Source organism: Culex quinquefasciatus, chromosome 3 (assembly GCF_015732765.1).
Source record: "Culex quinquefasciatus strain JHB chromosome 3, VPISU_Cqui_1.0_pri_paternal, whole genome shotgun sequence".
Lineage (NCBI taxonomy): Eukaryota > Metazoa > Arthropoda > Insecta > Diptera > Culicidae > Culex > Culex quinquefasciatus.
This window is the reverse complement of record NC_051863.1, coordinates 12879313-12891929: the sequence shown is the minus strand read 5'-3', so window position 1 is coordinate 12891929 and position 12617 is coordinate 12879313. Positions and strand designations below refer to the sequence as shown.

Genomic DNA, 12617 nt, shown 5'->3' with positions numbered 1-12617 from the left:
TTGGCGAACAAAATTGAATACTTTTTGTCATTTTTAATTTCTATTTAAATTCAGCGTAAAAATCAACACAAAACAATAAAAAGTAGCGACGCTTGATCGGCCAGCGGTGACAAGTGGCTACATTACTCACACACTCTTCTTTCTGAGTGCGATAGAGGAAACAAAGAAGCAAAAACAATGACACACTCGCTTCTTAACAGAGCTAAAAAATAAAGGGTTGCCACTTGAAAGGTGTCGTTTCACATGGACCACAGAAAAGTGTCTTTTCTAAGATTCACTCTTCACAAATTGAACGATGAACGTCGTCGAAAAGATTTTTTTTAACGATTAATCGAGTGTCTTTCTCTTTTTCAGTTAAACTTCTAAGAGGAGATAAATATGAACACTTCTAAGAAGAAATAAATTTTTGAAAAATAAATCTAGAGTGGGGACAATCCACAGAAAACATAATTTTTAAAAACAAAATAAACATTTTGCATTACAGGGTTGCCAGTTCTACAAATTTTATGAAAAAGAGTCCATTCCGAGTCCAACTAAGTAATTCTCCGAAGAATAAAATGGTCGTTGAGTCATAAAGTTTGATAAACTGGCTACCCTGTAACTCAAAATGGTTTCTAAATTTACGTTGTTTGTGGATTGCCCCCTCATTTTGGTTCACTCGTTCAGCAATGTTAAGAAAAATGTTTAAGGAGCCATTTTCAATCAAAATTACATCAACAAACTATGAAGAGCTCTATGAATTCTTCTAAATAAACATATTTAAGGTCAGTGTTGCCAGATCATCCAAACTTTTCTAAAAACGTTTTTAGAAAGTCGATTTCGGAAATTTAATTAAGCCATATCTTCAACATTCCTCCTTTGATTTTTTTTTCTGCTGGCACGATTTTTCAATAGGGCAGTGTTACCAGATTATTTCTTCAATTGACTCATTAAAAGTGTACCTAAAAACTGTTAAAATATGTAAAATAAAAACTTGTTCTGAAATCATCATCACAGCATAATTCACCAAAGAACTCCTAACATTTGGCAGTGTTGCCAGAAATGAAAATAACATTGAATGCGCAATGAACTCACCTCCGCTGGCCACGCACGTAAAGTTGGCTGATGCGCCTTCGTTGTACGGCCCCAGGATGTAGTGGGGGATGCTGTGACCGGTCGAGTCCACGATCTGCAGCTTTTCCGGTGGGACTGTGAAGAGAAAGAGGGAAAATTGTATTTTCAATTTAAATTTCAATTTAAATATTTAAAATATTTTACCATTTGTTTTCTTTTTTTTGGAAATTACATTTATTTTACTATCAATAAGATAAAAAATACATCTAGATTTTTTTTTATTTGTTTTCTGACATTAAAATGTTTTTGAATTGTTTTATTTTGAAGACATTTTTTTCAAATTATAAAAATTACAGTTTATTTTCTACTGGCAACCCTTCCCATTTCACCGCAAATAACTTGCAAATTTTTGGCTTCACCAGCAACTTCTTCAATCTCCCTCAACTTTTTCAATAGTGAATAAATTTCTTATCACTTCAAGTGAGTAACAGCAGAAAAAATCCTCCGACAATTTCACCGGTTCTGTTTTCACTCTATCTGTCACGAGAGTGCAGCTGCAGTTATAAATTATTCTTCCGCCACCAGCAGCAGCAGCAGCAGTGGACGGATGACGTTCTTGAACGTCACCCCCGGGTTTCCGGTGGAAATTTACGGGTGTTTGAGGTAGTTAACCCTCGAACGCCGTTTCTTAAAATTTAGGTTCGATTAAAATTACATCGGACAATTTGAAAATAACTTTAAAATAAGTCTAAAAATCTAAAAGTTTTAAATTCTAAAAGTCTAAAAGTCTAAAAGTCTAAAAGTCTAAAAGTCTAAAAGTCTAAAAGTCTAAAAGTCTAAAAGTCTAAAAGTCTAAAAGTCTAAAAGTCTAAAAGTCTAAAAGTCTAAAAGTCTAAAAGTCTAAAAGTCTAAAAGTCTAAAAGTCTAAAAGTCTAAAAGTCTAAAAGTCTAAAAGTCTAAAAGTCTAAAAGTCTAAAAGTCTAAAAGTCTAAAAGTCTAAAAGTCTAAAAGTCTAAAAGTCTAAAAGTCTAAAAGTCTAAAAGTCTAAAAGTCTAAAAGTCTAAAAGTCTAAAAGTCTAAAAGTCTAAAAGTCTAAAAGTCTAAAAGTCTAAAAGTCTAAAAGTCTAAAAGTCTAAAAGTCTAAAAGTCTAAAAGTCTAAAAGTCTAAAAGTCTAAAAGTCTAAAAGTCTAAAAGTCTAAAAGTCTAAAAGTCTAAAAGTCTAAAAGTCTAAAAGTCTAAAAGTCTAAAAGTCTAAACGTCTAAAATTCTAAAAGTCTAAAAGTCTAAAAGTCTAACAGTCTAAACGTCTAAAATTCTAAAAGTCTAAAAGTCTAAAAGTCTAAAAGTCTAAAAGTCTAAAAGTCTAAAAGTCTAAAAGTCTAAAAGTCTAAAAGTCTAAAAGTCTAAAAGTCTAAAAGTCTAAAAGTCTAAAAGTCTAAAAGTCTAAAAGTCTAAAAGTCTAAAAGTCTAAAAGTCTAAAAGTCTAAAAGTCTAAAAGTCTAAAAGTCTAAAAGTCTGAAATTCTAAAAGTCTAAAAGTCTAAAAGTTTAAAGTCTAAAAGTCTAAAAGTTTAAAAGTCTAAAAGTCTAAAAGCCCAAAAGTCTAAAAGTCTAAAAGTCTAAAAGTCTAAAAGTCTAAAAGTCTAAAAGTCTAAAAGTCTAAAAGTCTAAAAGTCTAAAAGTCTAAAAGTCTAAAAGTCTAAAAGTCTAAAAGTCTAAAAGTCTAAAAGTCTAAAAGTCTAAAAGTCTAAAAGTCTAAAAGTCTAAAAGTCTAAAAGTCTAAAAGTCTAAAAGTCTAAAAGTCTAAAAGTCTAAAAGTCTAAAAGTCTAAAAGTCTAAAAGTCTAAAAGTCTAAAAGTCTAAAAGTCTAAAAGTCTAAAAGTCTAAAAGTCTAAAAGTCTAAAAGTCTAAAAGTCTAAAAGTCTAAAAGTCTAAACGTCTAAAATTCTAAAAGTCTAAAAGTCTAAAATTCTAAAAGTCTAAAAGTCTAAAAGTCTAAAAGTCTAAAAGACTAAAAGTCTAAAAATCTAAAAGTCAAAAATTCGTCAATTTGTCAAGTCAAAAACTCGTCAAGTCAGAAAATCAAATAGTCGTCAAGTCAAAAAGTCGTCAAGACGTCAAGTCCAAATGTGGTCAAGTCAAAAATTCTTCAATTCAAAAAGTCGTCAAGTTAAAAAATCAAAAAAGTCGTCAGGTCAAAATTTCGTCAAGTCAAAATGTCGTCAAGTCAAAAATTCTTCAATTTGTCATGTCAATAACACGACAAATCAAAAAATCAAATAGTCGTCAAGTCGTCAAGTCGTCAAGTCGTCAAGTCGTCAAGTCGTCAAGTCGTCAAGTCGTCAAGTCGTCAAGTCGTCAAGTCGTCAAGTCGTCAAGTCGTCAAGTCGTTTAGTTTTTTTCCCAATTTGAATTTAATTTAACTGAAATCATTGAACACTGAGGGTTTCCGCAGGTTCTGTTTTCAGCAAGCTCAGCCAAAACTGACGCCCTCCAAATATGTTCCCAAAAAATACTTTGCTCCCCGGTATGGGGACATGGCGAGTCTCCCCCACCCCACCTAGAGAATTAAAAAAAAAAACGAAAACGAAGGAATGTTGTTTGTCCCTTGTCTGGCATGCTCCACCAAGGTAGGAGAAGGGGGGTCCTACAAGAATTTCATTCGTTCGCTCGTTTTTGGCCATGTTTAAATACCGGAAACAAACACAAATAATTGTTTCCAGATCCGAGAGACGGCCAATGTCAGTGGGGTGAGGAGGGGAAGGTTGTCCCAAATCCCCCTCTCTTTTTCGCCCAGTAGACACTTGACAAGGGTTGCTGGCGCGAATGCTTGCGTTCTCTCTCTGGGGATTGCACGGAACCAAAAGGTCCTGGGGCTGGCTGGTTGGCCTGGCCTGACCGGTGACATGATTAATGGACCCTTGCGAGACCGCCACTTGCCGGCATGTGACGTCACAGCGTTGGATGGTGCAGCGGGCGAAATTTAGGTTGGCGCCCTTGGCTTTGAAAATGAGGAAGATGAAATTTGAATTGAGGATTTTAAACCATTTTGAGAAGAAGTACATTTTGATGAAAAAAAACAACTCAGTGATAACACATTTTTTACATAATTCGTTTTTTAAACAATTTAAATCAAGCAGAAATATTTCCACTTGCCCAATGTTATCAAATGAAACTCGATCTTAAAACGGAACGTTCCTTCCGGTAGTTCCATCCCCCCCTCACAAAATACCATTCAAGTGTAATTCATTTGAATAACAACAAGACTTCCCATTCCCCACCCATCGAAAAGCCATTCTTCAGACCCGGAAAAGAAGAATTCCAAATGCGAAACATCTTGAACCCTCTGTGCCGGCGCATTTCTGCATCTGTAAAAGCAACAGAGTTTCAAGTTTTGCTGCCGCTGTAGTGGTGGTTGTTTGCACTGCACAACAACGCGGAACAGCCATTCACACGCGCACAGTAATGGTGTAAATTTATTGCAGTCAAACGTCACGACACTGAGGTCGGTACGGTTGGTTTGACTGTGTCGGACCGTACTCTGACGCTTCTTTGAACAGCTTTTAAGTTTTGTGGGAGGCGTTGGATCGCTTCGCGACCTTCGCCAAAAACCGAAACCAATCAAAGTAGGCCGGAACGGGGTCCAAAATGCGCCCATTTTACGGCTTTTGTCAGCTTGGAAAACAGGGAGTCGCTGCTGAGTTGTCCGGGAGGGACTTGGGAATGCAAAAGAATTCCGGCGAGTCACAGCGGTGGAGTTCAGAGCGGCGACAAAACTGTGACTTGGTTATGGGCAGACCAACAACTGTCAGCAACTGGTATTTCAATTGCTCCGGCAGTCAACCAAGATAGATGGCAGTCTGGTGCAGCAGCAGCTCAAGCCAAAATTTGCTAGTAAATGTGTGAATAAAATTTATGGACGCACGAATCCGTGATATTCTTCACACCGGAAAGGACTGCGAGGAAGGATTGCAACGCTGGGAGTGGTCATTTGAAGGTTTTTTGTCTTTTTTGTCTTTTTTGTCTTTTTTTGTCTTTTTTGTCTTTTTTGTCTTTTTTGTCTTTTTTGTCTTTTTTTTCTTTTTTGTCTTTTTTTTCTTTTTTGTCTTTTTTGTCTTTTTTGTCTTTTTTGTCTTTTTTGTCTTTTTTGTCATTTTTGTCTTTTTTGTCTTTTTTGTCTTTTTTGTCTTTTTTGTCTTTTTTGTCTTTTTTGTCTTTTTTCTTTAATGTCTTTTTTGTCTTTGAAATTTGGTCATAGAAATGCAGGTTTTAAACTTAAACACTGAGTGTGATTTTGTGATTTAGTGAATTTGTGATATTGATTTTATAATTTTATGATTTTATGATTTTATGATTTTATGATTTTATGATTTTATGATTTTATGATTTTATGATTTTATGATTTTATGATTTTATGATTTTATGATTTTATGATTTTATGATTTTATGATTTTATGATTTTATGATTTTATGATTTTATGATTTTATGATTTTATGATTTTATGATTTTATGATTTTATGATTTTATGATTTTATGATTTTATGATTTTATGATTTTATGATTTTATGATTTTATGATTTTATGATTTTATGATTTTATGATTTTATGATTTTATGATTTTATGATTTTATGATTTTATGATTTTATGATTTTATGATTTTATGATTTTATGATTTTATGATTTTATGATTTTATGATTTTATGATTTTATGATTTTATGATTTTATGATTTTATGATTTTATGATTTTATGATTTTATGATTTTATGATTTTATGATTTTATGATTTTATGATTTTATGATTTTATGATTTTATGATTTTATGATTTTATGATTTTATGATTTTATGATTTTATGATTTTATGATTTTATGATTTTATGATTTTATGATTTTATGATTTTATGATTTTATGATTTTATGATTTTATGATTTTATGATTTTATGATTTTATGATTTTATGATTTTATGATTTTGTGATTTTATGATTTTATGATTTTATGATTTTATGATTTTATGATTTTATGATTTTATGATTTTATGATTTTATGATTTTATGATTTTATGATTTTATGATTTTATGATTTTATGATTTTATGATTTTATGATTTTATGATTTTATGATTTTATGATTTTATGATTTTATGATTTTATGATTTTATGATTTTATGATTTTATGATTTTATGATTTTATGATTTTATGATTTTATGATTCTATGATTTTATGATTTTATGATTTTATGATTTTATGATTTTATGATTTTATGATTTTATGATTTTATAATTTTTTGATTTTATGATTTTATGATTTTATGATTTTATGATTTTATGATTTTATGATTTTATGATTTTATGATTTTATGATTTTATGATTTTATGATTTTATGATTTTATGATTTTATGATTTTATGATTTTATGATTTTATGATTTTATGATTTTATGATTTTATGATTTTATGATTTTATGATTTTATGATTTTATGATTTTATGATTTTATGATTTTATGATTTTATGATTTTAAGATTTTAAGATTTTATGATTTTATGATTTTATGATTTTATGATTTTATGATTTTATGATTTTATGATTTTATGATTTTATGATTTTATGATTTTATGATTTTATGATTTTATGATTTTATGATTTTATGATTTTATGATTTTATGATTTTATGATTTTATGATTTTATGATTTTATGATTTTATGATTTTATGATTTTATGATTTTATGATTTTATGATTTTATGATTTTATGATTTTATGACTTTATGATTTTATGATTTTATGATTTTATGATTTTATGATTTTATGATTTTATGATTTTATGATTTTATGATTTTATGATTTTATGATTTTATGATTTTATGATTTTATGATTTTATGATTTTATGATTTTATGATTTTATGATTTTATGATTTTATGATTTTATGATTTTATGATTTTATGATTTTATGATTTTATGATTTTATGATTTTATGATTTTATGATTTTATGATTTTATGATTTTATGATTTTATGATTTTATGATTTTATGATTTTATGATTTTATGATTTTATGATTTTATGATTTTATGATTTTATGATTTTATGATTTTATGATTTTATGATTTTATGATTTTATGATTTTATGATTTTATGATTTTATGATTTTATGATTTTATGATTTTATGATTTTATGATTTTATGATTTTATGATTTTATGATTTTATGATTTTATGATTTTATGATTTTATGATTTTATGATTTTATGATTTTATGATTTTATGATTTTATGATTTTATGATTTTATGATTTTATGATTTTATGATTTTATGATTTTATGATTTTATGATTTTATGATTTTATGATTTTATGATTTTATGATTTTATGATTTTATGATTTTATGATTTTATGATTTTATGATTTTATGATTTTATGATTTTATGATTTTATGATTTTATGATTTTATGATTTTATGATTTTATGATTTTATGATTTTATGATTTTATGATTTTATGATTTTATGATTTTATGATTTTATGATTTTATGATTTTATGATTTTTTGATTTTATGATTTTATGATTTTATGATTTTATGATTTTATGATTTTATGATTTTATGATTTTATGATTTTATGATTTTATGATTTTATGATTTTATGATTTTATGATTTTATGATTTTATGATTTTATGATTTTATGATTTTATGATTTTATGATTTTATGATTTTATGATTTTATGATTTTATGATTTTATGATTTTATGATTTTATGATTTTATGATTTTATGATTTTATGATTTTATGATTTTATGATTTTATGATTTTATGATTTTATGATTTTATGATTTTATGATTTTATGATTTTATGATTTTATGATTTTATGATTTTATGATTTTATGATTTTATGATTTTATGGTTTTATGATTTTATGATTTTATGATTTTATGATTTTAGGATTTTAGGATTTTGTGAGTTTGTGTGGTTGTGAGGTTATGAGTTTGTGAACTTGTGAGTTTATAAGTTTTTGAGTTTATGAGTTTTGAGTTTATATGATTGCGAGTTTTTGAGTTTGTGAGCTAATGATTTTGCATGTTTGTGTAAGTGTATAAGTGTCAGAGTGCGAATCCTTTGCTTCGCAGTAGAAAGAACCAAAAATGGATTCATCTTGATTACGATGCAAGAAATAAGTTTCTAGAAATAACCAGCACAACCTTCTCAACCCACTCACTAACTTTCCAATCAACCCCACTCGAAATCGGATCGGCCAAAGCTTGGAAAATTCAATTATAGCCCTGCATATTTCATCAGCCCCAATCAGCGAACTATTTCTTGGGCTTCGTGGAAGCAACGCTGGCTGGAAGTCTGTGCGTTTGAATTTCCATACACACAGATTCTTGTACATGTGCAGATCCCACAACCCGAGCCCTGAACACATCAAAAGTTCAGGAGGAGGACCGTTCAGGTCTTGCTCCACCCAAAGTATACTGAATCATGCAAAATTGATGCGTTCGGAAAATGTAGGGAAGAGAAGCCAGTAAGTCTTTTCCGTCAAACTGCAAGCAAAAATGGGCATCGACCAGGCCTGGCCTCCCCTCTTGAATCAGGGTGCTCGTTAAAAGTTACCTGATGGATGCTGAGTGCACCTGAAGCCGGGAATCGTTTTGAACTATTTGAGGCTGGTCTGGACTGACCAGATTGAGAGAGGGCGGGCAGATCGATGGAATTCAAGTTGCACTGGTCAAAATGTAGCCCTTTTTTGTTTTATCGAAAAGATGCCACTGTTGAAGAATGCTTGCTAACTGGAACACGAACGATGAGGGAAATTGAGGACCACCAGGTAACGTCCCAATCAAGGTTTTTGATGGAAGCAAAAGTGGAGGAATCAAGTTGAGAGATTACTGGAGATTACGAGCGACGAGATGTGAATCAAAGTGCACTACAAATGCTTTTGAGTTGACCAGGTCTTCTTTTGATGTGGGAATAACTTTTGGTTGGATGACCCTAGCTTGAACGTATTTGCCATTTTGACCAGAGATTGATCAGAAAGTTATGAGAATACCATACAAAGTCATTTGCAGCAAAAAACATTCCATGAACTGCAAATCCAACCTGGAAGCCCACGAGATAATTCTTCCTCAATTTGAGTGAGAAAAAAAATCGCCCAATCGTCCTCCCAGGAAGGCTCGCAGAAGAACACATGTTCTGTGGTACTTTTGCTCTGTCTGGCTCGGCTCCCCCACCGGTAAATCGTCCATTAATCATCGTGGAGCCCAACGAGCGAGCCCCGTTGCAGTTCGCCTTTATTCGCGGGAAATTGCTTCATTTTCCCCACTGGGGAGGCTTCCGAGAAGGTGGTGCTTGCGAACTGCAGATTTTTTCGTTTCTTCTTCACGTGTAATCAAAACTAACGATCGTGTTTTCAATTGCTCAAGGCACGCGGCACGGATTATAAATGGTTTGAAATTTCGGTGAAAAATTGATACACTAGCTTGTAGTCTCCCATGTGTTAAATGGCAATCGATTAAAAAATAGAAGCCGGTTACAAAACTGAGTCTTTTAGAAAAAAAAATTAGAAAATAAAATCCGTAGCCTAATTTATATTACATTTATATTTATTATTTAATCAATGATACCGAAATGGAAAGTACAAATATAAATTTAAAGAAAATAAAACAAAAGATTTACAAGAACTTGTTTTTACCAGAAAATACAAAATAATCTGCGTCATCATTTTTCATTCATTATGGGTTTTAGTGGAGTGTTTTAGTTTTGAGCTGTGAGATATTTTTTATTTGAGCCAAACCTCAAATTAAAAAAAATGATTTTTGTAACAATAAAAAAAACACTCCAGCAAATTCCAAGAATAAATTTTGGATGTAAAATTGAATTTGCACTCGTCCAGGACTTTAATGAAATTAAGATTAAACCATTTTAAGGCTACTTAAAAATGAATCATGACCGAATTTATAAAATAATTTCAAACAGGTCAACAGCAGGCATTATGTCTTGATATTGAATTTCTAAAAAATAAAAGGAAGTTTTTTTCTGGCTCTAGGTCGAGTTTCGAAACAATTTTCAAAATCCGAGAAAAGAAAAAAAAATCAACCAAAAAATATTTGAAACAAAAATAAAGCTCGAATGCGGTGAACTATTCCGTCACAAATTTTATGTTGGACCCAAAATTTAATTCGGCATTTTTTCGAGTATTTTTATTTCAAAAGCACAAAACATCATTTTTTTCTAAATTTTATAGCTAAGCTGGAATAATAACTCTCATAATACACAACAGCTCAAGAGTTGGTATTTGGTCCGCTAAAAAAAAAAACAAAATTCTTTGACAAAGTCGAGTTTGTTTTCGGGATTTTTTGCAAAACTGTAAATTTGAGCGATAGAAAAATTTTCATAACATGAATGATATCGCTGATAATGGATGAAAACTCATTTTTAAAATCGTTTTTAAATCGACTTAATTTAACCAAATCGTGTTAAATTTTCACTGTATTCACCAAGAATATTATTTTTGTTTTACTTCGTACTTTTGTATTAACTTCGTTTGGTAGTAAGTTTCAAAGTAAAAATACTTTAAATTGTTCTCAAAATACCATATTTTTCGAAAGTACACAAATTTTCAGAATTAGCTTTTTCACTTCATTCGATTTTAATCCTAAAATTTTCACAAAATACCCTATTTTGCGAATATACTCAAATTTTCAAAATTTGCAATATGGGTATCAATCAAAGCGGATTTTTGTATGCATTTTGACTACATTACATATTTTTTTTTGAAAAATACTAAAATATATACTAAGTACCATATTTTTTCGATTTTTTTTTAAATCGCTAACGTATTGAATTTTTGTATACTATTTCACTTTTTAAAGTTTATATTTAATTTTTAAATTATCACAAAATATCGTATTTTTCGAATTTTTTTTATTATAGATTTTTCAGGAGGATTTTCGAAATATTAAATATTTCAAAATTTGCAATTTGAGTATCAAACGAAGAAGAATTATGTACGTTTTTTCACCTCATTTAAGTTTTATTTATTTGAAAAAGACTAGAATTTTCAAAAAACAAATTTCGAAATAATAAATATTTAAAAATTTGCAATATAGGCAATATATTGGTATCAAACGGAGTGGAATTTTGTATGCTTTTTTGCTTCATTAGATTTTTTTTAATACTAGAATTCTTTCAAAGTACCTTTTTGTTCAAAAAAAAAATCAAATTTTCTAAATTCGCAAACGAAGCGAAATTTTGAATACTTTTCACCTTTGTGAAGTTTTTTTTTTTAAGATTTTACAAAAAGTCACATTTTTGCAAAATATTACATATTTCAAAATATTGGTATCAAACAAAGCGATATTTTGTATGCTTTATCACTTCATTAGATTTTTTTGTTAAAACCTAAATTTTTCACAAAATACCTTTGTTTGATACCCATTCATATTGCAAATTATTAAAATTTGAGTATTTTCAAAAACTTACCATATTTTGAATAAATTTAAATGAGTAACAAAAACAAAATGAAAATACATTAGAAACTTTGCTTCGTTTGCAAATTTTGAGTTTATTAAAAAAATACACTATTTTGTGAAAATTTTAGTGTTTCATAAAAAAAAACCCAAATAAACTGACTCCGCTTTATTTGTTACCTGTTTTGCAAATCATGGAAATTTGAGTACTATCGAAAAAATAAGGTATTTTGGGAAAATTTCAGTATTTTCCAAAAATCTCTAATGAAGTGAAAAAGCAGAAAAAATTTCGCATCGCTTGATACCCATATTGCAAAATATGAAAAGTTGAGTACTTTCGGAAAATTTGGGTATTTATACTCTGAAACTTACTACATTGAAAAAAAATATTCTTAGTGAAATCATTCAAAATTCAACGTGATTTGATTGAATTAAGTTGATTTTAGAAAGATTTTGAAAATGAGTTATCGGCAAATTAACTTTGAATAATTAAAAAATTTAAATGACTGGCCTTAGTTTTTAATAAAAAAAAAGTATTGTTTAATGCATTAAATACTATTAAAGTGGATTATAAAAAAAAATGAAATTACAGGCCACGATTAAATAGTATCCCTAAGTGTTTTAAAATGCATATTACAGCAGTTCTGATTTTACAATCATTGATTCTTAAAATATCTAGGTAAGTACAGAAGATTTTTTTACGAAAAAGAAAAACATTAAAAAATATTTGCAACGGCCTTATCTTAATTTTAAAATGTTAAAATATAGGTGTACTTTAAATTTTCTTGTATTCAATTAAAGAGCAGGTAACGTATTATTTAGCTACTCTTTTTGTTTTGTTATTAAATTTGCAATTTGGGTATGAAATGCAGAAGAATTATGTACGCTTTTTTACCTCATGAAAGATTTATTTATTTGAAAAATACCTTAATTTTCAAAAAATATTTTTTCGAAATAATAAATATTTAAAAATTTGCAATATGTGCAATATATTGGTTTCAAACGGAGTGGAATTTTGTATGCTTTTTCACTTCATTATTTTTTTTTAAATACTAGAATTTTTACAAAGTACCTTTTGTAAAGTTTTTTTTTGTTTTACTACAA

At 28.9% G+C, this 12617-nt stretch overlaps 1 protein-coding gene across 5 annotated transcripts in view; it reads right to left on the bottom strand.

Annotated features, from left to right (window-relative positions):
- Positions 1-12617, bottom strand: part of LOC6050607 (nephrin) — a 426239-nt gene that overhangs the window by 122185 nt on the left and 291437 nt on the right. For all 5 annotated transcript variants that reach the window (XM_038266076.1, XM_038266070.1, XM_038266071.1 and 2 more), the window contains exon 4: positions 1075-1188. In XM_038266076.1, coding sequence (XP_038122004.1) covers positions 1075-1188 — 114 coding nt within the window. The remainder of the gene's footprint in view (positions 1-1074; positions 1189-12617) is intronic.